The 27,605-nt window shown below is 43.2% G+C and overlaps 1 protein-coding gene across 1 annotated transcript; it reads right to left on the bottom strand.

Annotated features, from left to right (window-relative positions):
- Window positions 1-442: 442 nt before the first annotated feature.
- Window positions 443-26,948, bottom strand: CMTM7 (CKLF like MARVEL transmembrane domain containing 7). Its single transcript, XM_041466734.1, has 5 exons — window positions 26,740-26,948; window positions 7,832-8,005; window positions 4,986-5,084; window positions 3,874-3,955; window positions 443-3,516 (listed from the first exon to the last, which is right to left on the bottom strand). The coding sequence occupies exons 1-5, from the start codon at window positions 26,899-26,901 to the stop codon at window positions 3,503-3,505; spliced, it is 531 nt and encodes a 176-aa protein (XP_041322668.1). The 5' UTR covers window positions 26,902-26,948; the 3' UTR covers window positions 443-3,502.
- Between the last annotated feature and the right edge of the window lie 657 nt (window positions 26,949-27,605).

Below are 27,605 nucleotides of genomic sequence, written 5' to 3'. Positions count from 1 at the left end.
AAGATTTTCAAGCCACTCTTCCTCTTTTTTAAAAGTTTCATTTCCCCTTCTCATTTTCCTGGTTTCTATCTGACAAAAGTACCATTCACTCTAGCTTATCTCAAGTCCCCAGAGCTCAAACATGAGGTTTCGGTTTTTTCACAGTATGAAACAGTTTATACTACCAATTTTCTTCTCCCAACATTTACATTTTGATTTTTCAGTAAAAACTGAATGTCAAACTTTGTGTTAGCTCAAAGGATAAACTACACTCGTATTGGAGCTGAAGAGGATGGACAACTTTTGGGTGGGATAGTTGGAGCACATCCAACTATCTCCATTAGAGAGCCATTTCTGTGGCTCTTACCTATTTTGCTCCAGTTACAGGATGTATTCTGATACTCCCCTGAGAGAAAGCCACTGCTGTGGTAGAGGAAGGGAAAAAATGACCAGGACAACAGTCTGATTCTCCACATCACCCAAACAGCTAACAGAGTTTATTTCTAAAACAGCTGGAATCCCACATTTGACAAAGTTGCAGACAGATGGAGCTTTCAGAACCAGGTTGACACTGAAGGAGACTTAAAACACTTTTGCTGGCAGAGGTACAGCAGAGAGGTGTTGAATTCCCTGCCAGACGGAGCTGTCATTCAACAAGCCCCGGTGGAGCTGGTGATAACAGAAAATCTGTGCTTTTCTTGGTAGACATGCTTCACAAGGAGGATTTGGGGAAAGCAAGGAAACTTTGGCAGCAGAGATGTCAGTCTTCCAGCCTGAGAGCATCCTGATTAGGAGCATCTGGTGGGTCTGTGGACCCAGCACTGTCACAACAGCCAAAGCTGCAGGAATATTTTAGCCCAGTCAGTAGGCACAAAAACCAAAAAGGGAACTGGTAACTTACATCTCTTGATCTGTATAAGCAAGTGCACTTACAGCAAAACATATTCTTTGGATGATTACAGAACAAAGTTCAGAAATTCTTTGGTTGCTAGACTGCATGAAATTCCCCTTGACTTTTTTTTCTCCATATGGTGACAAGTGACAGAGTGATGTGAGAGGCTTTAAAAAAAAGCTAGTACAGTGCCAGGAGAAAGGGCATGGTTCCAGGAGAAAGTGGAAACAGCCTTTTCTGCAGAACAAGCTCAGGCCCCAGCCCCAATCCTTAGCAGGTGCTTGTCCCCACTGCCAGTGCAGTGCTGAGGTCTCAGCTGCACTCACACTGTCTGCAGCAGAACACTGCTTGCCACAGGACTGCCAAGTGGGCTTAATGCTTCTGGGAAGGTTCCTACTGTCAATCTCAGTGATTCCTCAGGAGGTGAGGGAGAAATAACACAGTCTTTTCCTTCAAGGGGAACAGGAGAGGTTGTATCCTTAAACATCTGTCATATCAGTCCAAATTAAAGTCAGAGTGCTGGTTTCCAAAAACTGAAAGTCAGTCTTGGCAGGAGGACTGGTGATCAAGCACCCCTGTTGCAAAAAATTAGACACACACACACACACAAGTGTGTGTATGAGTACCTTCTTCTGCAGGTATTTTCCCTCAAAGTGCCCAGAATGAAGTTTCTTGTCACATAAGGCCATTTGACTGGTCCTGTGCTGGCAGCACAAGGAAGGCTGAGCTATTACTGACACTGCTGAAAATGGATTCCCAGCTGAGAAGAATGTTTGTTCTCTTAAGGCAGAGAGCCTTTGAGCTATGCTCAATTCTGGTTGTTAGAAAGAAAAAAAATGGCTCATTCCTGACTAAACACAAAACACATCATCTGAAGGTAGGGGGCAGAAGTTGAACATTGTAGAAAAATAAGAAATAGCCAATATGAAATCAGTAAGAATATACCTGCCTGTTATATAGTTTATTTGAATAGTCCTCTGTATGAATATTAAAGCACTTTATCTTGGAGCGAATGTATGTACCTTCATCCACTAAAATCAGAATTTTGTCCTTTTGAATTGTTTGCTGCTCTGTGTTGCTATAAACAGGACACTTTTGAAAAGGAATAGCAAAAATAATCACAGAAACTGTGCACCATGATGAGGGGGATTCTTACCTCTTCAAGTTCTCTATTTTCATTTACTTACTCAACATTTCTGACATTTTAGCAGTTGGTCAATTTTCTGTTGTCAGAATTAAACATAAATTCTAAGTAAAGATACATATATTAGATGGAAAAAAAAAAGGTGGAAACAAATAGCAATATATGTTGACCTGCCATGAGGCACAAAAAGAATTTTCTAAGAGAACCACTAAATTACTTAGCAGTATTGATGCACAATTTCAGACAAACAGAAAAATATATAGGAGGCCAGAAAATGCTTTTTTCTTCAGACTGTCCCTGGTAAACTGTATAAACCCAACTGCTGCTGCACCGTCATGCAGTTATCCTGACAGAATAAACCGAGTTCTACTTCACAGCTAGACATGATAGAAGCACCAAAGAGGAAGAGAGGCCCATGCTTCCTTTTTTCCTGCAAGAATTCCCAGCTCACCAGAGATGGATTACAAAAGGAAAGACAAAGATGCCAAGAAGGCATTGTCTCAGCACTGAAGTTACAGAGAATTTCATTATGATACCAGGTTGGACAAAACTGAACTGTTCTGTCTGTCCAGGCTCTGGGCAGAGTCCCCAGGAGCACAGATTCCAGCTGAGGCAGAGGAAGTGACAATACCACATGTAAGAGAGAGAAAGAAGCACATTGCTCCATTCACAATGGGCTTTCCATAAACACTGTTAGATTACAAAGTCAATAATTTATAGCAAATGCATAGAAATTTTCTAAAGAAGTGGTCTTACTATGAAAAGGAGAGGAAAAAAAAGACCCCATAAAATATTAAATGTATGTTCTTGGGCACATATTTTCCTGTATTTGGCAAGGGAATTTTAAAAGAATAATCTTTGCTAAAAATTCATGGAGAAAATCCCTGATTTCATCGTGTACTGTTGGGGTAGGAGGAAGTGCTTGCAATGATGTTTTCAAGTTACAGTTCATTTTTGATGCTGGCTGAGCTGATGCTAGAAAAAGTCCACAGTTCTGATAGAACGAGGTACCAAAGGCTTGGGTCAGCTTATCCAGGCACAAGTTAGTTTGTAACTGTTCATTTGTTAAACGTATAATCCTTGGAAGTTAAGAATCAGGTAGGAATTAGCAGGATTTCCCTTGTGTAAACAGATGGAGGAAATCAGAAGAAATTTTTCCATCCCTCTGAAAGGAGAACCAAATGACTGTCCAAATGAGTTTTAAATAACACTTATTGCAAATAGCTGGAAATGTCACAGCCCAGCTTGAGAGTTAGAAGTTGTCTTTCTCTGAAACAAGCAGATTCTCCATTATAAACTTCTTTGGGTGGGGGGAGCAAAAAAACTTTGGTTCACAACATTGTTTTGCATAGGAATTCAAGTAGATCTTCCAAGGCTACCAGCTTGTCCAGGCTAGTAACAAAATACCCACGGCTCTCTCCTCAGTAGTGGACACTCCTCTTTGGTATCCTGTTTTGTAAGGCAGACGTCTTGCACAGGTGATGGAGTCACACAGATGCATCTTTGAAAAGGAAGACAAGTGTCACTTGTGTTGCCACAAACAAATTCATCCAATTTATTAAGCAACACACTGGAAACCTTTTGGTGAGGGGTGGGGGAGGGAGAAAAGAAAGTATTGCTATGTTCATTATTTGCTAGAAGCAAGTTATTTTGCTCTTGTAGTTATTTGTTAACAGCTGTCAGTAGCTGTGACTACATTAGTGATGACACAAAATTTGAAATTATTGCTTTTAGAGTAATTCTGAGTCACAACAACCAGGGCATTAATAGATTCTTCCAGGTAGACACAGCCCTGTGCCAGAAAATATAAATATTCATTTTGGGAAGCATTCTGGCAGTTACTAAGCACGATACTTACTTGTTGACTGTGTGATGCACGAAACCTTGTAGGATGACCACATGCTTATAACACAAAGTATTGTAGCCAGGAACCCGAAAGTCTGGATGAGAAAACAAACAAACCACAAATACTTATGGAGCATTAGATGACACATATTCCATGCATGTATGGACACTTTTGTATATTCAGCTACACATTTTATGGGATTAACAGACCCAAAAAATAGTGGAGTTTTTTACTCCATTCTGGCAAAAGACTAAAAATCCCAGAAGTTTTTGTAGTATAATAGCAGCTTATGTCTTGTCAAAACTGAAAGATAGAGTGAGAGTCATGCACAAGGAGGGAGAAAAAGCTGGACAGCACCATGGTATGTCAAGTTCTAAACTTCTCACTAGGATTCTGCAACAAAGAAAAGACTGTTTCTAGCACCTCTGATTACTGCTCTTTTACTGCCCCATTCAAACAAGTCTTTCCCCTCTGTCTGCCAAATAAACAAGTCCGGTAGGTCTCCTCGTCTGTTTGCACCGTCAGGACTAAGTTTCTGAAAGTAATTCTTTATTCTGGAGGAGTTGTATTTCAGGTCCTGCTGCTGTGAAAATACTGTCACCCACACTTGGAAGTCATGCCTCTCTCTGTAAAGCCTTCCAGCCAAGAGAAGCAGAGAGCACCTGCCAGAAGTCAGCTCAGAGCCTCAGTGGGTTTTAGCTCAGGAGAAATTATCTTGAACAGGGCTCTGTTCAGGAGCAGGAAGCGTTGAAAGCCGAAAAGGGGGGTGAAATCCTTTAGGTAATTTTCAGCTGCTACAACAGTCTTTTGTCAAAAGTTAATTGTTTTAATTCTTCACCTAAACACATTAGTTCCTGTGAGTTAAAGCAGAAGCCTTCGGTTTCAATGCTCTGGCAGGACAAATACCAACTTTAGTGGTGAGTCCAGCATCTGACAACAAAATATTTTTGTTGGCACTGTGTTACAGAACGTTCACTGAAATGAGCTAGAAGGTTATTCACCCAACCAAGACACAAGTAAGGCAAGTCTGTAAGAAAACAGAGGTACAAGTGATAGATTTGCAATGCCCTAATTAATACATATTGCAACTTTAAAAGTGTCAAGCCTAATAAGCACAGTCTTACCGCTCCAGCCACAAGTCCAGTTATATTGTAACTCTTGGCTGCTGCTACAATCGATCCAATGAGAAGCAGAATTGTACCAATTAAGTAATGAAGAAACTCCTGCAAAGACAAGCACAGCATGCATCAGAAGGGAAACATACCTGCAAAGCATTTTGATACGTCTCAGAAAGAAAGTAAGTTGGCAGAGATGACTCAAACCCTCAAACCCAGAGGACAAAACATAGTCAACAAGGAAAAAAAAAAAAAAAGCAAAGCAAAACAAAGCAAAAACAAAAACCCAGCAACTCACTTGTGAGTGGATTTTATACCAAGCCTCAGTTTCTGTTCAAAAAAGAACAGTTTGGGTCTACTAATGTGACTGGAATAGGATTTACTTACTGGGTTGGATGCAATCCTTTCAGTTCAGCCCAGTACATTACTTCATTGCATCAAGCATGCACCTTACCTAAAGAGATGGTTCTGGAGGAAGGAAGGAGCCTTAAGGACATACTTCTCTAGCCTTTATGAAATGGCAAAAGTGGGAAACCAAATGCTCCTACTTCTGATAATCTTAGGAAGTAAGCACTGGCTTTACTGCTGCATTTGCAAAAAACTTACATCAACTGAGACTGGAAACCACAGGGAAGAGAGGGAAGGCTCGAAAAGCACATCTGCAGTAAAGCATGATGCCATGGGGTTTTCTGAGAGAGGACCAAGGCACCACATTTAAACTCTTCTCTGGTGTGATAAGTATCAGTCCAGGAGTCAATTTTACCTTGTTACAAGCAAGGGGTTATCTGTGGATTTTGATTTTGAATCCCCACGAATCTTATGACAACCAGTACAGGTGTTTGGACACTGAACATGGGTTGTTTCTTGTGCATGGTGGGGTGGGGCAGGTGGATATCTGCTTCCTTTATCTGCATTGCACTACCAGCATGAGCCGAGGAGAGGATTCTGTCTCAAACCAGAAGATAGAACATAGTCCCAACAGGAAATTTTCCAAGGAAAGCCCAGAAGATGAACAGTCTACCATACCAGTTTCACTTTGCTCAGGTCTTCAAAACAGCTGAGGAGGATTTTTCCTGTAAAGTAGGTTCTGTGACCACAAGTTACTTTCCTAATTTGTAAACTTGTTTTGGGTAATCAAAATATCAACCCTTGCATTTGCCAGAATAAATTATATCCATGAGGAGGCTCCTCTGACTAGCCCATGACGCAGCAGGCAAATGGGACATGCCATTGCCTCCTTAGAGACATCAAATAAAGCAGTGTACACAGGCTACTACTTTACAGGAATCCAAGGGATGGGCAAAGCTGCAACAGAGTCATCAAAGGCCACATTAGGTGGAGAACCAAGCCCCAGCAGGGCCAGAAGAGTGCCCCTCTGGAGAAATACTTCCAAGCTTTAAAAGGTGTCAGCAATGAACAACCTCTTGAACCACTTCAGCTTTACTGGCTGCAAATCACACCCCTGATTGCAATGTAAAGATCCTGCCAGGAAACTGATCCAAATGCTAGCTGTAGTTTCCCAGACTCTCTCACATCTTCCTCTTCTGTTCTAAAGATACTTAAATGTGACTGAAAATGAGGTTGTTTGTTTTGTAACAGAGCAGCAATGTTCAAGCAACACATCCTATAAAGCTTTCTAAAGCTGAGCAGCCACAAACTTCAGTGCCTTAAACTCTGGAACGCTGAGGAATAATTAAACACAGAACAAAAAAAAAAAAAACAAACCCAGAAGCAGCCCAGGCAGAGGCAAAAATAGCACAGACCTGTTACAGCAATGCACACATTAAATGCTGCTCTGCAAAACTGTCATTTATTAGCTTACTTCACTGCTTTATTTCAATCCCTGCATCTGTACTATCTCTAGATAAATAAGTATCTTTAGAAACAGATAGTGGTGGCACACATTTGAAAAAAAAAGTCTAACCATATTCTTAATCTAAAAAGAAAAAGAAAATTAAATTTTTCTCTCTGGTTATAAGTGGACGGATGGACAAACTGTTATCTTAGATCTGTAAATTACTTACATAGCTTCCATTAACCACCACCTTGGGTTTAAACTTCTTGGGTTTAAAAATTCCTCTCTATCCCTCCAGTTGGCTTTTCCCACTCCTTTAGTCCTTCTTCAGTGGAACTAACATATGTAAGGGAGGCAGGTTCTAAGAGGTCATGAAAATCCATCATCCCACACCAGGATGTGGAACTCTTCTGTTGGCTGACCTGAGCCAGAGCTATTGAGGAAGTTCAGGTCTCACATTTTTGGTGCAGCCTGTGGGTCCTCTGCTAGGATATGAGAGATGGATATGTATGGGAAATGTGGAAATGAGGCAGAAACATCCTGCAGGATATCCCAGGAGTGGCCAGGCTGTGGCAATCAGGTCGAGGCTACTATTTTTTGCTATTGTTTAAGTTACCTAAAACCATACCAAAAAGAGGCACATTTGATTTAAATAGCACTCACAGACTTTATTTTGGGACAGGATGTAGTGCATGAATTCTAAAGCCATGATTTGGAAATTTAGCAATCACTGAGCTGCTATAAATGACCTGAGCTAGGACCCATCTGCTGAAGCCTTGACGATCAGTAGCTTCCTTTCGATTGCCTCTTAATAAAATTATTGCCTTCCATGCAGTAAATCTAGATTTATGTCTGTGTAAAGGAGGGCAGAATCAAATCCAAATCAGCTGAAAATCTTACAGTTACACAATCTGCTGGACTGAATACAATCAACAAAAGGATTTGCATACGAGGCAAAAAAGAATTGAGTGAAAGACAGCCTATCTTTGTGAGAGAGCACAAGGGAATGCACTGAGAAAGCCCCATCAAGCCCCAAGAGAAGAGAGGAACCCAGGCTTACCGCCAGTGGCCAGCTAACACAAGTCAGCTTCCTGTAGACTCTGAAAATGTGCATGATGTAGAAGAACAAAATCATAACCAAGTCGCACATGGTGACAATCTGAAAGAAGCTGTATGCACTGTAATCTGTCCATGGAGAGTTATTCACGCTGATGAATCCAATCAGCAGTGAGATCTGGAAGACAAAAGGCACATTCAAGGTGTTCACTGTGGTGCTCAGAGGGTCGTGGACATGATTTTAAGCACAACAAAATGGCACTTAGAAACAAAACATGTAAATGGGATGGTCCCAACCAAATGGAAGACAAAGCAACAAGCATGATGATAATGTTTTATAATTAGCTGATAAATGAGCTGAAGCAACCCCCTGGTGAAAGGGGCAATGGCCAGAAGGAAAACAGCAGTTTCAGCCTGAAGAACTCAGCTTGAAGATGTTTCTATGTACAACAGAAGAAGTGCCAAATAGAGAAACTGAACTGAATCCCTGGAGTTGCACCAGTGACTGAAGCATCTGAAGCCCAGAGACTTTCAGAAGGCGTCCACCGAAAGCTGTGAAGATTGAGGTGTCCATGAACACGTCCTTCACGTTTGTTCAGTGACATTTCTCACATGCACAATCAGAGGACCTGAGCTAACAGTTTTACTCTTCCTTTTCTGCCACCTACAGAGCAGAAGTATTAGGGGACTGTAAGGCATTATCAGAGTAAATAATACAAACATTTGGAGGAACTGATTTAATTCACCTCACCCTCAAAACTTTTATAAGTTAACACTGCCACATAAAACTATAAAGCATTTTTGTACAACTTCTTTCAGCTGTAGGCTTGCTAAGGACAAAAGTTATTTCCTTTTTTTCTTTAATCTAAAGCTACTTGTTTATTTTACTAATCTTGCTGCTTCCATCAGCCTGGCTAAGCTGGTGATCAAAATAAATCTACCAAGAATATACTAAAATATTTCTTTATTACAGACTCAGTCAATGCATGCTTTCAGCCACTGTAATTTTTAGTTCATCCAAAGTCAGCCAGAAGCTGTAATGATTCACATTTTAAGTGTTTCTCCCAGACATTAAAAAATTATCTGAGGAAGCCAGCACTTCAAGACTGCACCATTCTTTCCTGCACACTCATCTTCCAAACTCCTAACCAACTGCATTCATTATCAGAACAATTTCATTAAGATTAAAAGAGAAAAAACCCAACCCCAACGCCCAAGCAGCATAGCTTAGATTCTCCCCAGGTGTTAGCCCAGTTTCACCTGCTCAGTTCTGAGAGGACAGGCTAAATATACGTGTGTACAAGGGCAACCAAAAGGTCTGCATGTACAAACCTCACAAGGACCTGCCACCTTCACCAAACTCCTTCCAAACAGCCACATCGATGTCTTGACAGTGAACCACCTCAAAATGGTGGCTCCAGAGAAAAAAGTCAGTGCTCCAGATTCCTTCCCACACAATTGGCTGAGCTGTTGTCAGACCTGGTCCAGCTCCATCATATTTACTGTGGCAGTCCAAGGAGCTGATATTAGCCCTGTAAGTGAGCCCTGCTCTCTGAATCTTAATGTCAGTTAAGCAGAGTCATCTGGCTTAGCCACTGAATAATAATAATAACTTAAATAATAATAAAAATAACCTGAAGAGTCAGAAGGAGATAATTTACCCCATAAGCCAGAAGCACACTCAAAGTGATGCAAGACACAGCTATTATTTCCATAATTTAAAACTAAATTTAATGAAATTTTGTTCTATAGGAGGACTCAACAACAAGTCACAGCAAGCACTGAGCCTTGCTCTTGGATAAAGGCCGGAAGAGGACAACATCCTCTAAACACCAAAGGCTAGAAGAAGTTTCCCTTATTTATGTGTCTTCACAATAATCAGTTCCCAGTTTCAATTACACTATAAAAATCAAGAAGGAATTGTTAATTCACAGAAATATTAAATCTGCCCACTGGCTCATTTAATACGTGAACAATTAACTTTAGCAGGTTTTTTTACAGTGTACAAAGAATTAGTAGGAGGACTGGACTCTTGAAGTGCAACCACCATCCAAATAATAAAAAGCACTGGAAAATAACCTTTAGTTTGAGCTGGACCCAGTTCTTTCAATTTCATGGAAGCATAGCAGTATTTTTCTTTTCAATTAAAAGATATAAAAAATTGAGAAGCATAAAGAAGAATATGAGTCATCCAAGGACAGAAAGTACATCTGAGGTGTCATAATCCTCAGAAATAAGAAGATACATGGTACCAATGAAGAATCTGCTCATCTCCTGACAGGGCAGAACTGTAGATTTGAACAAACATGCTTTCCACTTCAACAGTTCTTCATGACTAAAACAACTCCAAATCCAATTAGTAAAGATTCTCCCTTCTTTGAATTTAGATGTGCCTTGTCACACAGACAGGAAGAAACCACTGCATGGCAAGGGATACTTCTTTCAAAGATTTACTTTCTTAGCATAAATCTTGCAACATGAGAATTCTAAAGAGTGTCCTCGGTTCACAGGCACCTGATTCCGTTTCACAGGACAGGTGCAGAGGGGACATTCTCAACAACTCTATATAAAGCTGTACCCCATCTGCCACACTCTATTGCCTGCAGACACAGTCAGAGTTTAACACTCACCTGTTAAAAAAAGAATGCTAACAAATACAAGTTACAGAGCCACACAATATCACTTGTTCTTTGAAACTGGCAAATATTGAAGTTCCTTCACCAGATACTGGTTTATCATGATATACCAGGTGATGACTGTACCTTTTTTCCCCCTGGGATCCTGGTTTCCAGAGAAGTGAGTGATAAAGTGATAAATATGTAACTGTCTGGGATATTGTTGAACATCTATCTCAAAAGTCAGTCTGTGGCACACAGAGAGAGAAATGAATGGCAAAGCACTGAAGTGATCAAATGTTATGAGTGTTCTTTATGCATCTGTGCTCAGGGGAGCAGGTTTATACACCCTGAAAATAAAAACTGGAGGCACAACAACAACAAAAAACAAAAAAAACCAAACAAACAAAAAAAACAACAACAAAAAAACAAAAAAAACCCAAAAATAATCCAGAGCACTGCTATTTCCATTTCAATATAGCACTTCACAGGTCATGACAGCAACACAGAGGTAACCCATAGCCAGCAAGGCAGTGTGACCACAAGTACAGGCCAAGTGATGGTCAGTCTCATGAGAAGATTTTGGTGTGCTCCACAATATACACCTGGGCTCCAGACCTGCATTACAAAAGGGGTGAGGGACACATTGCAGGTACTATCATCTAAGTGCTTTCTGGTTTCTAAGAACAAAATAAAGACCACATGCATTAATCAACCCCAAGGAGGGATTTCTGGATTTAAATAAAGTTCCACATTTATTCTGTTTCATGCAAGTCAATCAGCTTAAATGAACCCACTTCTTGACCCTCCTTTGGACCAGATATTTGGAATGAGTCGCGAAGCACGTTTAGGGACACTGGTAGAGATCAGGAACTATCCTGCAGTCAAGGCAATGTGAGCTAAAGGCAGTCAGCACTAAGAAGACAGAAAAGACGTAACAGCCTGCAAGACTTTTACAGACCTGCATTCTCTTCCCTACTTGGAGCTGAAGATGAGGTAACCACATCCTCACAATCTGCCTCCTGAATGGCACTGACACACCTTCCAAGCATAAACCCCATTCTGATTAGAAGCTAACTCAGATCTACCAAAAAAATGAAACAATTTTTTCTTTCCCAATGTGGTCTTATTCCCAAAGCAGCCCAGGAAATTGTTGGCCACTGCCACCACAAAAGCACATGGTTGGCTCATGGTCATCGTGTTGTCCCCCAAGATCCCAAGGTCTTCTCTGGAGAGCTGCTTTCCAACCTCCAGGCTGTACTGGTGCAGGGGCTTACCCTCAAATATCTCCAGATACAGGACTTGGCATTTCTCTGTGTGGAACTTGATGAGATTCCTTTCTCTCCAAACTGCCAAGGTCCCTCTCTATGGCAGCACAATCCCCTGGCTCATCAGCCACTCCTCCCAGGTTTTTCACCACATACAAACTTCTCAGGAGCGCACTCTGCATCATCATGCAGGTCATTAATGAAGATGTGGAACAGTGCTGGTCCCAGCATGGACCCCTGAGGTACACTGCTAGTGACTGGCCTCCAACTGGGCCTTGTACCACTGAACACAACCTTCTGGGTTGGGTTGTTCAGTTTTAAATCCATCTCCTGCCCACTTCTCTAACCCATACCCTGTCAGCTTGTCTGTGAGGATGTTATGGGACACTAGAACCTTACCAAGATCAAGGTAAACACATCCATCACTCTTCCCTTGTCCATCAAGATAGACACCTCATTACCAAAAGCAGTAAGGCTGGTCAAGCATCACTTCCCCTTTGTAAATCCATGTTGACTACTCCTGATCACCTTCTTGTCCTTCATGTGTTTGGAAATACTTTCTAAGAGGATGTTCTTCATCATCTCCCAAGGGACTGAGGTGAAGCTGACAAACCTGTAATTCTCCGGATCTTCCTTCCTGCCCATAGATATTACACCAATCTGTTCAGAATGGCACACTTTTTGTGTCTCTCAGGCTAGAGAAGATAGGGAAAGACTGGACAAGAGGGATACATTCTCCTCCCCTGTGCTATAAAATGCTTCTGGAATGTTCCCTGGAAATGCTGTTTCTTTTTAAAAATCAGCTAGTTTCCTCCTTGTTTCTTCTTGTCCCTGACAAAGGATGAGCATCTGGAGTCCACTGGACATTATTACACTCAGTAAAGAACAAAGAAAATGTGTATCAAGACTTCAAGGAAGTGAATCTTCCACTTCAGGAAAATTCAACAACTTCTTAATGAAAGGAGAGAAATCATGCCTTCATATTAAGAAGAAATTACATATAGAAGGAAGATCTAACTCCCAATTACTCCTAAGGCAAATGCATACTGGAGAAAAGCCCCACAGCATTAGGCCCAGATACTGTTGTACTCCTGATTTTAGATTGTTTGAATTCCACCTCTAACTCCCTATGCTCACTCCTGGGTGGTTGCAGTCCTGCAAATGCAATTAGGTTACAGGGAAAGCTTGGCTCCAAGCACCCTGTCCACATGGGAGCGGGCTGGGCACGATGCTGAGACCCAGAGCAAGCCAGCCACACAACCCTTTCAGCATCTGGTCAGAGGCCACCAGTAACACTGCCCAAGAGCTGCTTGTCCCTCAGGATTAATGGGCTGGGCTCTCCTGCACCAACGCTCGCTGCTGGAGTGCACCAGCACAGAGGGAAGAGCCCAGGCCAAGCCAGCAAGTTCGAACTCAACAGAGAACCTCCTGCTCCAAGGAAGGGGCAGGCAGGAGTGCTCCCACCAGTCCAGAGATTACACGTACAATTTTCTTCACTAGTGCCCTGAGGGTAACAAAGGAAAGGACTTGTTTTGCTCTACATGCACCTAGAAGCCAGCTGGCACCGCAAAGCATTTTCTGCTCGTGTGGCAGAAGATTGTAGTTTATCTGACCACAGAAAAATTTTATAACCCAGGAATCAATCTGTGCAAGTGCTTTCTATGATCTTTTTCTACTGTCCTGCTATAATGGATGTCATAAATAAAGCTCAGGCTTTATTGCCAATACCTAATTCTTCTGTAACATTTGGAGAGAACTGAATTTTCCACAGACACAGCTACCTGCACAAACATAAATCCCACATGATCTCAAAAACTGACAAGAACCTACTCTTAAAGGAAAGTCTAATGTTCTGAGGATGAGAGGCCCATTTCCACAGGCAAGCACTGACACAACAAGGGAGAAATTGTAACTGACTCTTGAATCCTGACCCCAGTTTTGTAACCCTGTTTCTGTCTGAACTTCAGTAAATCACGTATTTCACCACTTCTCCTCCTCCAGTCACCAAATGAGGACTAACAGAAACTTCACATGCATTGTGCTAAAGTTTGGCACCTTTGGCAAAACACTTCAGACATGTAAAATAAAGGTGAAAATTTTGAGGACTGCTAATAAACGTCTAGGGCAAGAAGGCTGTTTTCCTTTACAGAGTGAATGAAAACAGATGCTCACTAAAAATACCCCAGCAAGCAAACAGACAAAAAAAGTCAAGATGAAACCCCGCAAAACCATACCAAAATACCCATATCCTTTTGTTCCCTGCTCCCCTCTCCAAAAACCACAAATGGACAATCAATAGATCACAGATGTAACAGACAAGCAGGCATGAGAATCATCCAAGGAGGAAGCAACACAACAAGCAAAAGGAGGAAAAGGTTCACTTTCTGAGAGTTGCTTTGAGTTGCTACCTCAGCAAACAAGATAAACAAAAATGAGAGTCCTAGCTCACTCTAAAATGCAAATTAGTATTTACTTCCTGTCTGTCTTTTATTTACTTAAAACCAAATGTGAGCAGTGATTCAGAAAGCACACCATGCACAAGACATTGCAAATAAACTGTTTTCCAATCTTTAATGCTAGGACTACTTTGCTGCTCACCCTCTTGACCATCCCTGACTGTTCAGTACCGCACATTCTCAGCCACCCCTGTGCAGCAGTTCTTTCACTGCTCTGCCAGTGGAGGACAGGCTGCCCTTCCCCACTGTGGCTCTGCAAGCCCCTGCACAGTGGAGATGTTCTGTGTGGGTGTGTCACAAGCTGCCTTCACAGCTGCTCACTGGGGCTGGGCTTTCTGTGGTTAAAAAGTGCTGATAACCTACCAGTGCTTCCGCTGCTGCCGAACGGGGCTCACACAGCCACAAGGCTTCCTGCCTCTCTTCTCCCTCCCCTCATCCCAAAGCACGCTCACCAGTGGGCAAGACATTGGCAGTGCCAGCTGGCTCCAGCTGAGCAATGGGATTTTCCAGCCCATATGATGTTGTGTTCAGTGATAAAAGCTCAAGACAAGGAGGTTTCAGGGGGAATATTTTAGGTTATGGCATTTCTCTTCCCAAGCAATCATTATGTATACAATCGTAGACTCACAGGATGTTTTGGGCTGGAAGAGACCTTAAAGACCATCTATTCCCAGCCTCCTGCCATGGGCAGAGGCACCTTCAGCTAGACCACCTATCCAGCCTGGCCTTGAACAGAGTAATGGAAGAATTTACAGCTTTGCCTGTGTGTGCAGCTTTCATTTTCCTTATAAAACTGCCATTATCTTGATGCACGGGTCTTTTTGCCTTCCTTCTATTTTCTCCCCATCCTGCAGGGGAGGGCAGTGAGTGAGAGGCTGGCTGGGTGTTTGGCTGCTGGCTGGGGTTAACTCACTGCATGTGGCCTACCCCTTATCTGCATTTCTAGCTGTGGTAGTACAAAGAACAATATTAAAAAACTTAATTGCAGAAAGACACACACTATGATTTTTTTACAAATCCCAATATGATGTACTGAATTGCCAGGCTGAAACTGCTATCTGACCATGTAACTTTAAGCTCTGGATAATAATTTTCTTTCTCTGTATAGAAATAAGATGTGAAATGCCAACCTAACTGCAGGAAGAAAGATAACATTAACAAGAAGCAAAATTGCCTCAAGGTGCCCAGTTACAGAGGAACATTATAACTCTTATCTCAAAGTTTTACCATAATACCAGGACATACACATCCTCATGTATAATCCAGCTCTGTGTTATCTTTTCATTTAATTACTTTGCCATGCAATGTATAACCACATCCTCATGTTTCTCAGAGTATTTTTTTCCTTGACTTTTCCCCTCTACTATATCCTCCCATAAGAAGAGACAACTTTTTGTTTCTGGTGTTTCCTTTCCTTTTTTTTTCTGCTCCGTATTCCCCTTTCCTCTTCTTTCCCTCCATTACACTCCATACTTCTCCTTTTGTATCTCTCATTCTTTCCCATCCAGATTTCCCTCTATACACGACAATGCACCCCAACTCCCTCTTTTAATGTTTCCTAACTATCTCTCCTGCTCTCTTGCATCAGGGCACATATTGAAATTAGCTAACCAAAAATTAGCACCATTCAGGGGAAAAATGTGAGGAGGCAGGATTCAGCACAGTGCTACCCCTGCACAAACACTGTAGGTAGCAGCTCTGGCTCACCAGTTTCCTGTTGGTAATACCTGAAAGTGCTGTTCTATTTCATCCACTGTACTTGCTGAAGGACTGATGAACCTTTGCACTGCTTTAATGTCCCTCCTCCTGAATCTGAAAAGAGGAGGGCCCTGAGAACTATTCATAAAATTGATAAAACCTGCTTGATTTCCACTATCTTAAAACTTACCCAAGTTTTAATTTTAATGCAAGCAATTGTACAGAAACTGTGTCTGCAAATTTGTCAGCACTGACTCTCATGCAGTTTCATCACAGCCCTTTTTTTTTTAAATATAAGAGCTAAATGCTTTTTGTATTTGAACGAAAAAAGTCAAAGTTTCCAGCTTGTGACACCAGCCAAGATAGTAAATGGAATTTTCCATCCCTACGAGAGCCAATCAGGATAACTGTGCCCTGGAGAAATGTCACTGATTACAGCTGTACATTTCCAAATGTTACACCTCAACACAGTGAAGCAACACCCACATATTATTAAGTACATACTTCTGGATGGAGTAAAATAATTTTTTAACAGCTTCCCAAATCAGAAAGATGAGCAAAGCACAGACCAAGGTTACAACTGCAGCTCAGACAAGACTGGTTCAGCTAATTTAAGCAGCAACGTTGACTGCTGCTGTAAATGAGATTTTCCTCTTACAGGGCAGTGTTGGAAATGTGAGTTGTAAAGCCCTTCTAGAAAAAGAAGATAAAAGGCACAGTCCATTTGAAACTTCATCAATGGCAGATGAAATCAGCTGCTTGCAAGTGCATGGCTCTGTGAAGCAGTGAGTCTTTGGTTGCACAATCATCTCTCAGCCCCTGCGTCTGGGCAGATTTCCTTCTTGTCTGGCTGCTTTGCTAAAATAAGGAGGCTGCCTGGCCTCTGATAAGTCACTTCTCTTGTGCACCACCATCCACAGGCTATTTATTGAAGATAAAAATGGTGGGAGGGTGAGAAAAGGCAAAATAATCTTATTCAGACCCTCTAGAACACAGATAAGAGGACAATCCTAAGTACAAGCAAGTGGTGTTCTATATCTATTAATAAGAAGTTATCTATCTGCTCAGGCCCAGGCCTCAGTGGTAGAAAAGGGTGTGGGGTAATCCCAGAACCAGCATATGAAGGACATGATTAAAGAGCCCTTGATGCAGGGTGTGAGCCATAATCATTTAAAAGGCAATTCTTGGTAATGACTAACTGCAATTAAGTCCTGCCTGCCACTGATCACAGGGCATGCAGGACTTCAATCCCACCACTGCCAGCTGAACTAGCTCCCTGCCTCAATCCCACAGCTGCCTGCACACACTGAAAGGCACCACACAATCCTGCATGCTATTTACTGAAAGCTGAGGACTCCATAGTCACATGGCAAACAATATGCTCTATCCCCATCAGGCAGTGAATTAGTGAAAAAAAGAAAAGCTTGTTACCCACAACAACCTCATAATTTTATTTCTTCTTCTCTCCAATTTGTTTAAAAATCAACTTAAATTTAAAACATTCCAACTGTGAAAGCACTATCAGTAAGTTTTTCCAATCTATGTAAAAGCTGCATACATGACCCTCAAAGTATTGCAGCAACTGAGTAACATTGCACAAGTGACATATTGCAAGTTACAAACAATTCCCCAAACACACAGAATCCACTGCAAAACACTATTAATGGCACAGCTGACTGCTAGCATGTCTGCAAAGGATAGGAACAGAAATTTTAATACACCAAATGCCCCAGCAAGGTTCCAGCTCTGGGAAACACAGCTGCTTTCCCTCTAACTTTCAAAGAAGTGCCACCTGCAACAACTGAAAATACTACTGTGGACAAAGCCAGGAGAACCCTGCACTTTGCAGCTTATTTATTAATAAGGAATTAAGTCTCTATGCAGGCAACAGAATACTACCTTATTGCTGCAAAAAACCACATATGCACATGGCTGCTGCTGTAGCTCACCCCACTGTTGATGAGCATCTATCTTGCACAGTAGGGAGAATCATCTCAAAAGACTACAGGAAGTACAAAACATTGTAAGAGACTTGAATCTCCAGACTCCTCTAGGAGAAACTGGAGTATCTGGTGATAGCAGCCAAAAATGAGGGGAATTTGTATAACCAAATCTCTCCAGATTCAAAAATTTCACAGCAAGCTGTGATTGATACTTCTGTCTTCTGCAAGGCAAGCACTTCCAACATCTAGATCCTCCTGGAGAGCCACGTCAGCTGTTCTCTCCATCTGGTCATCCTGAAAGTCAGACAGAAGGACAGGAGAAGAGTCCACAGTGTGAGTAGGTTTGTGTAAGTGGAGAAGGACTGCAGGAGACTGCCCACCTCACCTGCCAGACTTCTTTCTAGCTGGCCGGGAAGACAAACTGCTTGCAGGAACCAGGCACCTCTGAAACCACCACTCTGAACCATTCTCAGGTATATTGCTTGGCTTGTTTGTATTGCCCATTAAAAAGCCCCAAAGTGAAGGCCCATATTGACAGTGATACACAATACAGAAAGAGCTTAATCCATACCCGTGAGCTATAGAGCTCTTGTAGATAAATTTCATGGCTGTCTAAAAATGGATCCACCAACTGTGCATGGCAATACCACCTACAGAGAAGGAGCCCATGCTGGCTGGCCAACCAAGCCTGGTTCAGACTGGCTGGCTGCTGGAAGCCCAGGGTACATTGTGTATATTTACAGGCAGCAAAGTTTCCACCGTGTTCTGGATATCCAATACGTATCTAGCAGCACAGAGCCAGTTAAAACTAAGATAGGAACATACAACACAAAAACCAGTACCCCAGGGCAATGATCACTCTAGTTAAGCTATCAAATTAGACGCATGAAAAAACAAACAGCAATCTCATCTTCCTGGAAGTTGTTGCTGAGATCAAGGGATACCATGTGAACAGCTCAGCGGTGTCTCATGCCAGCCCTCAGCGAGCAATCTGCTCATCACTCCCCCTTAGAGACGCTGCTCACAACACAGCCCCTTCTCACTGTCTGAGGCATTTAGTGCTTGACTGATTCAGATCTTCAGTTGACACCTGCCATATCTCTCCCTGCCTCAGAGATCACCACGCTGACATCTGGCAGTCACAGACAGCAGCTAAAAAGTTGTTATCTATCATCTCCAGCAAGGGCTTTGCTAGGCCATGGAAACCAGGAGCCTTGAGCGAGGTCTCCTTGAATAAGAGGAGGACTCATTTACATCACCAAGTCCATGTTGTTAGCTGTGCTGGCATATCATGATTTTCATCAGGAAAGCAAAGGTGAAGAGTTCCAGAAAACATCAAGATGATGCCCAGATGAACTGGCATCATCACAGCCTGGCTGCTGGATCAGGGTGGGTTTTTCACACCAGAGAACAACTTTTTTTTAAGTGTGAATACTTGATGCTTAGCAAGGTGCCAGAGAAGTGAAGGACAATGAAAGAGGGGGAAAAATGAGAATAGATGAGTTTCCCCCGTGGCACTGCTGCAGCTGACAGCTTTCGGTGAGTGCCTGGAGACTGACAGGCCTCTCCAACAGGCTGGGACAGCACTCCTGTGTCTGCTAGGAAGTTGGATACTCAAGCAATTGCCAAAAGGCTCAACAAACCAGCAGGTGACAAGCAGCAAGTGGGGACTGTGCTTTTCCCAAACAAAGAAAAGAGCTCTTGCAGAGCATGATTACAGACTCAAGGAAAATAGGCCAAGTCAGTCTGCAGTTCTGCAGCTGCTGATGGTCATCTCATGTTTACAGCATACGTTTTGCCCAGCTGTCAGCACTTGTCTCTTGAACTCATTAATGGTACTCCTAAAAAACAGAAACAAAACAACAAACTGCCAAAAATATTATCAGAAAATTCCCCCTGAAGCAGCTTCTCAATTTTGTCATCATGATCCTTCCATTTTCCTTAAGGGAAGCTGTGAGCAGAAGAGGAAGCCCTAAGCACTGCAGCTGCTGCTATTGTTGCAGGAACAGCAGCCAGGTTTGTTTTGGCTTTGAAAGCTGCAGACACCTAGCCTTGACCAGTCAGGCACATCTGTCCTTGCCATTACATTCATCAAATGACCATCATCGCAGGCCAGGGAGTTGTTTCGGCCACAATGACCCCTTTAAGAATCTCAGTTACACAAAGGAGAGGAAGCTTACAGGTGGGTGAAGGGAAATCACAGCAGCTTCAGAGGCTGAGCCCTGTGTACAGAAAATAGCAATTTCTGGCTGCTGTATACTTTACATATGACCACAAAATAGGAGGACAAAGCCACAGCACATATGATATGACAACAGCACAAAGGGGACAGCTCAGCCACAGGACTGAGTGAACACCTCACAGGGACTCCCCAGGGAGGGCAGTGGAGGAAACACTTACTCATAGAAGGAAACACTGTCTGGCTTTGGGGAACAATACCCCAGTAATGCAGAGCAGGTACCAGAGCCTCAGGGTCGGGTGTGCTTCTCTCACTGATGGCTTCTACTGGATCTCAGTGAGACACAACAAATTGTCCCAGCCCCTGCACTCCTGGAGCCCAGTTAAGGATGCTTGGCAGGACGCTCTCTGTCATGTAGAGGCTCTGAGCAGATGGAGACCGAAATTGTAAACAAGGGATCCACTGGTGTCTGTCACTCTGTGCCAGGAGAGGAGGATGTTCAAAGGGACACCATCTCCAAACAGAGTGAGGACAGGGAACACACACTGCTCTTGCACTTCTTGAAAGGAAGTTGCAGAGCAGTAAGAATCCACGTTTTTCACCACATGTTATTATCCACAGACACCATGTGACCTAAGATTTTTAAACACCACCTTAAAATTTAACTTCCCATAAAACAAATGTGCTAAGAAACCACTGTCAATACTTCACTCTGCTCTTTCAGGCATACTAAACACGTCTCAGGTGATGTGGTAAATTTCTATGCTTCATTTCCCTTTTTTTGGTTATTTCAGAAAATGTTATTTGCTGATCCCTGTTCAATCACCTCAACAGAAAGAATCACCTCTACAGGCACAGAGAGTGCTAATGAATGTATTGCAACAAATCCTAATGGATGCACCAAATAAGTGATGAAAGATGGCTCCAACTTTGAGCTTTTAGAAAGCCTCTTTTAGTAAGTAAAAAATAAAACCATTCACTGACACATTCAGAGAAGAAATATCCTAGTGTTTAATAATGTCTATAATTGCCTTGGAATTGTTTTTTTTAGCCTTCTAGAGCAGTTTTGACATCAGAAAAATTACAAGTTTATTTTTTTCCCTGAAAGAGGCAGATAGAAATTAAAACAGATGGTACAAAACCTTCCCCTGCCCAAGAGAAAAAGCAAAAGGACTACATTCTCAGCTTGTGGTTTGAAACACATGGAACCACTTCAAACTTATGTATTTCCTGCCCTTCCATGCCAGACACTTGCTCTTGTCTACAGTAGCCTCTATGGCTGCACTGTTCCTTAAAAACACTTATGGAAAAAGAAAACCAGAGAGCTGAAGTAAAGCTCCATTAGTTCCCTGGTACTGTGTAACCTGGTGGACACCTACATCACTGCAGCTGAGAACAGCTGCATGGAGACAAGACAGAAGGGGCAAATTCCTCAGAATGGTGTTGCTTGTGGAATTTCACATCACCAAATAAAAGTGTGTCAGCCTACCAGCAAGCACTCCTTGGTTAACATGCAGAGAACACAGTGTTTGCTTCCAGCTCTTACGCAAACACCTGGGGAGAAAAATTGGCCACCCAGAGCAGCAGCATGTTAAAAACACCCCTGGCTGAGGCAGCCAGCTTTGGTGCTCTCAGAGGGAAAATAACAGGACCTCCCAGTCCTACTGGGCTTAATTACTAAGCTTGGACATTCCTTACTCGAGTGCTCCAGCTTACTCTGGAGCCATCTAAGACTCAGATAATTTTTTTCTTTCCCTTTGTTCAGCATGCCCAGCAAGGTCCTTTTACTGCAGTTTCCAGCAGAACAACAAAAATAATGAGCAGCTACAACAGCTCTGACCTTGGCCTCTGAAAATGTGTCTCATTGCTTAGCCAGTAGTTTATCTTGCACATTTTTGGGGTGATTTTCCACAATCCCCCAGAAAGCACAGTCTATACAGAACTCACAGACAGGTTTACAATGTCAGCACCTCTGCATATCACCAGAATGCCTCTCTTCTGACTGAACAGCTTTATTAGAATAAAGGCAAAATCATGTCACTGACACACTGCTGCACAGAATTAGATGTTTTACTTCAATCATCTCCTTGGACAGAAAGATGGTTCAGTCTCAAAATCAAGCTAAAAGACTGAGTAGCTCTCAATTCCAAGCAGCACTTGCTTTTGTGAATTTCTTTTTCTTGCATCAATGATTTTGATCAGGAATTGTTTTCTTGCACTAACAGATTTTGCTTCCTTTTTATACTTTAAATTCTTCTGAATATAGCTCCCCAGTAAATTTGGAAACACATTCAGAAATGGAACTTGGCTACAGCAACCTAACTACCAGCATTCTCTAGCCTTCAGTGTTAGATGAATTAATAGTCCCTTGAACGCTATTATGCAACTATATGTTAGTATACAAATAACCCAGAGAGGTTTCAGCACACTTCAAAGTTGCTCAGAATTACAGACTGTCTTGTTGGCCATTCACTTGTCAAGTATGTCATTGCTTTTGTCAAGGCATACCTAGGAAATTAAATAGATACTCTGCAGAAAAGATTCAGCTATTGCTTTAGCATTTTTAGCAAGTTAAAATGACATTGTTAAGTCAACTTTTATTGAGCTTATCCTTTTTTCACATTACAATTGCTTGTAAATATTTTCTTCAGCCTTGAGAAGGTAATTTTGATTTTCTTGTTTTCTGTCTTGTGAAACTGATAGCTCATAGTGAGCTGACAGAATCAGCACTGGTTTCAGCTTAAAACACCCTGTGTTCTGAGGCTGTGCTTACTCTGACAGAGCTGTAACAGTAACAGTGGTGTCACTGTGGGAACAATGGCCTTCAGTCTGAACCGTGACCAAAGTTAGCTTGGCCCAACCTGGGGGATGTGAAAAGAGAACCAAGGCAGCCATGGGTCACTCTGCACCTCTCATGGTGCAAGGAAGAAGGAGTGGTCTGACAACAGTCTGAGAAGCCTGAAAGACCTACACAAGCATGTGCTGTGCCTTCATGGCTCTCCCACATGTGAGCTCCCAGCTCTTTTCTCTCTTCAGCCTGTATGGTCACACCCCTGCGAAGCTCTGCACCAGACATTTCACACAGGTGACACAATCACTCCCACCAGTGCCTACGAGAGGGGGACTCCCACGTCTAACATGGGCTCTGCTGGAAGCAGGACCTTGTCCAGTACAGCGTCAGTGGCATCCTCCAGACTTTAGCTGTAACAAGATAAAAAGCACATGAGGGCTCCAGGACAAATTGGGTGGAACCAGACTTGTTTCGATCTATCAGTGCTGGACTCGAGCTACCCTGGTGACAATACAAATGCACATTCATATCACTGACCCGAATGGGATGCCTCAAAAAACTCCCAAGAACCCATCTACTGAGAACTTGCCAAGCTAAGCAACACAGGCTCCTACAAAGGCTTACAATAAAACAAGCCAGCAGTAGCATGGACACAAAGCAAATGTGCCTCAACCAAACCAGCACAGCTCATGCAGAATGCTGGAGAGTGCCACCTGTGTCAATTTTGGCAAGCTGGCAAAAATTCAAGTCATTCAAGTCAGTTTCTCTGGTCTAAGTGTATTGTGCACACCGATACACACCCACTCACGCACTCACTACTCACTACTGCTACAGAACCAAGGTGGCCACAGCAGGATCCTGCACATAGCCCTAAGAGATCTTGGCAAAACAGCAAACACCAAAAAAAAAGAAAAGAGAAGGAAAGGAAAGAAAAAGCAAAAGCGGCATTAACAACATCAAGTTAAACAAGCTGCAGTAAGTTAGATGTTGAAATACTTTGCAATTTCCTGTTAAAATCAGAATGTCAGTTCAGACTGGATTTTGAAAGGAGCCCCAGCTAAGGTTAGTAACAGTCACATATGGAAAAGCAGCTTTCAAATTGTCTTACTGCCACACAAAATACACAAGTCTGTATAACTATATTATATATAACTATATAATTTTTATATTAACTATAAAAACTCCATTTTATTTTCAACTTATTTATAGACTATTCCCCAGGCCATGAAGTCAATGCATAAAATACACTGTCTTTTCAAAGCTATATTCATTCTGCAAGGTTAAAGAAATACTCTAGCAAAAAAAGTAAAGGAACTTGTGTAGGCTTACAGGCAATAAGCACTTTTTTATTCTTAATTTCATTCTATGCTAAACACTACAGCACCCAGAGTTTCAAAAGAAAGCACTGGTAACACCCAAAATTAACAACAATTCAGGCTGTACAATCTCTTCAATAATCCTGAGTTTTAGTCCTGTCTTACAGCAGAACAGTTGTAACATTATCTTCTTTCTATGATTTCCATAGCATGTTGTCGTCACCTATTAGACTCATGTCGCTCACATATACATACAATTGTTGGGGTTTTTTAGCTGGCAAGCACAGAAAACAGCCCTTAACACTACAGTAAATGATGAAATGTTTCTTTCCTGCCGTCTATCACATCCTCTACTTCTTGGTAAAGGGGACTGAAGAAGAAAGAGAAAACAAAACTTGTAACGTTTCCTCTTCACAACCACAACCACTCAGAGGCCCGGCACACAATTTAATGTGATATATATCTAACCCAAATGATCTTACCTTTTCCCTTTGCCAGCATAAGGGTTCTGCTTCTCAGTAAGACTACAGCCACCAGCCACACCTAGACTAGCGCAGGAATGTTTACAGATTAAGCATGAAGAAATCTTTACCAGAAAAAGTTACTGCCAACATTTCGTACTAGGAGAACTGGATGCTCAAACAAATTGAGCTGTGGGTATAAATACTGTCTGAGAAGAGATAAAAGAGAATTGCAAAAATATTTAGCTCTCCCTATTTTATTGGGTGCAGGAGAATATCTAGAAGTAATGTATCATGGTTATTTCTACATGCTACAGCACAAACACTTGGTTTTCTTACGGAATTATTTGAGAAGGTGCTATTGTGATATGTGATGCTGCAAGAAGTTCATTTGCCCAAAGTTCCTTGAATACCTGAGGTAACTCCTACTAATGTTTACACGCAAAATGAAAAGCATAAGAAGGTGAAACTGAAAGAGTGCAAAGGAAAAATAATTTAGATTATTTTAACTTCTGTTAAAGTCACTACAGAAAGCCACTTGCTTAAATTTGGATGAAATTTAGATTGAACGGCATTAATAAAATATGACTTTATGCAAAGTATGTGAAGCATTACATAAAATTAGATAGATTTACATCCAGCACATGAAAATATGTAAAGCATGTAAAGAATGCAGGCACTTAATACGCACACCAGAAACTGACATTACAGCACCAATAACCACGCTGTGGCAGCTTTAGGAGTCACTCCTCAGAGCTGGAGAGACACCAGGGCAGGACGGAGGGCAGAGAGGATGAGTTATTTCTAGTCCATAAAAGGAACTGTTCTTTCCACAGTGGTGAAAGCAGATGGACTTCCAGCTTATCAGCAGAGCACAAGTCTACTGTTTTAGGGCTACAGGTTCACTTGCAATGTAGACACATGCTCACTTGTCTCCTGCAAAGATTCCCCAGATCCACTCAGTGGTTTGGGAAGAACCCAAGCCAGAAGGCAGCAGACAACTCTTTGTGTTCCTGCTGCACGGAATCAGAGGGAGGGACAGCTCCAAGGTCTCACGAGTGCAGGGCAGATGCTCAGCAGGTAGAGGCAGCCATGGCCAGTCATGGCCAACTTCATCTCCTGCTACTGAGGGTCATTTCTGACAACCAATTACAAACTGGAAGAAACTGGGCAGCTTTTAAAGAGAAACCTGAGGATTTGGTATTAGTACTCAATAACTTAGAACATAATGCATCTTAACTCCTAATGTCAGTTTAGAAATCTGGGTGCTAATAATCTACACAACTTTAAAAAAATTACTGGACAAATACAGGCATGGGGAAAGAAGGCATTGGGAGCTTACAAAAGATGAATAAATAATACAAAAGATGAAGGCAACAACTCCAGAATAAAACTGTCAAGGCACAAGTTCTTGCAGGATGAAAACGTACGTGCGGAGGTATCTGTACATGATGTCTTTCATGCTCTTTCCTGGGTATTATCACTGCCACTACTGTAATTAAGCTGACAAATCACCCCACAGATAACTATGGGCCATAAAAATGAGAAAGAGCTTATCCATCTGTTAATCTTTTCCACATCTGCACGGAGCTGAATTTCATGCACTGACTTAAGGCATCAGCTCAAATCCTGGCAGCGTCCCACCATCGACTGCTTTTGAATTTCAGCCATACATCCCTCACATCCCTCCCCGTGTCACTGGGTCACTGCTGGAGGTCTCTGGCAGACAGGGCACGGAGCCAGCAGGCGCTGCAGCCTCAGCAGTGGTGCCCAGCTGTAGCAGACCGCTGTGGGCACTGCCAGCTGGCCCCGCTGTCTCCTAAGCGCTTACCCACACTACGGAACGAGGCGCTGCACCGCACCATGTGCATCACGGTGCTATCGCTGTTCACGGCAAAAAGTTAACACTGCTACTTTGGGCTCGTACACGTCCGTCCGGCCAGAAGAGCTCACTGCTGCCTTAGGAAGAGGCAAAGGCAGCTTCCGACAGACGGCAAAGCTTCGCACTGCCAGAGGAACGTGGGTTTTTCGTCCTGCTGGGAGCTGCCTGAGGGGCCAACGCTGCCCGACGGCGCTGCCCGGCCGCGCGGCCACGGAGCCGCCCGGCAGGGATGAGCGCCATTCCCGCGGGCTGCGAGGGCCCACAGGAGCCCCGGCAGCGGCCCCCGCCCCGCTCGCCCCTTACCATCTGGGCCACCTTCAGCATGCCGGCGCAGGAGCGGAAATAGCCGCCGTCCATGAGCTCCGCGTCCGAGCCCGCCGAGGAGGAGGCGACGGTGACGGGCGGCGGGGCCGCGGGCCCCCCGCTGCTGACCCCGGTGCGGATCACTCGCGCCCCGTGCGACATGGCTGCGACCGCGCTGCCCTCGCCGCTGCCCGGCCCGGCACGGGGAACGGGACGGGATGGCGGGGAGGCCGCGGGAGCCGCGGGGGTTTCGCTGCCGCGGGGGAGACGCCGCCGCACCCGGCCGGGACGGCGGGGTCCGGCACGGCCGGGAGCGGCAGCCGCGCAGGGAGGCTGCCCCGCGCCGTGCCGTCCTGCATGGATACAGGCCGAAGGGAAGCTTGCCAGGCTGGGAGCGGGACGCCCGCCCGGAGCAGCTCGGCGGGGACGGTGACAAACCCCGCCGAGCGTCAGAGTGCTGCGGTGCTTTGGCGTGGAGGCACAGCTGCAAACAGCGTCTTCCCACACGGCACCCGCTCTTGCCAAGCCGCCCCCGCCAATCCTCTGATTCTCCATCTCATAAAAGATAAAAGCCATTTGCATTAAATGGGCAGCAACAGGTGAAACGGTGAGGACTGTCCAGATGTCTCAGGCCCAGTGTTTGAATTAAATCACACAGCAATACTAATGAAACGCAGCAAAGGAAGCTTCATATTTCCTCATGTTTAAAAATAACTTGTTCTGCTTTCTGACAAGCGAGGTAGCAGCAGCCCTCTGATCTGGGCGTATGCCACTTTTGTATTACTGCAGTAGTGACCCCATCTCCTGCTGCTTCGTTCTGCAGTTGCGACAGAGATTCTGTTCATATTTAGTATTTAATAAGTTCC

Source organism: Pyrgilauda ruficollis, unplaced genomic scaffold (assembly GCF_017590135.1).
Source record: "Pyrgilauda ruficollis isolate IOZ18807 unplaced genomic scaffold, ASM1759013v1 scaffold2, whole genome shotgun sequence".
NCBI lineage: Eukaryota > Metazoa > Chordata > Aves > Passeriformes > Passeridae > Pyrgilauda > Pyrgilauda ruficollis.
This window is presented reverse-complemented; position numbering and strand designations above follow the sequence as displayed.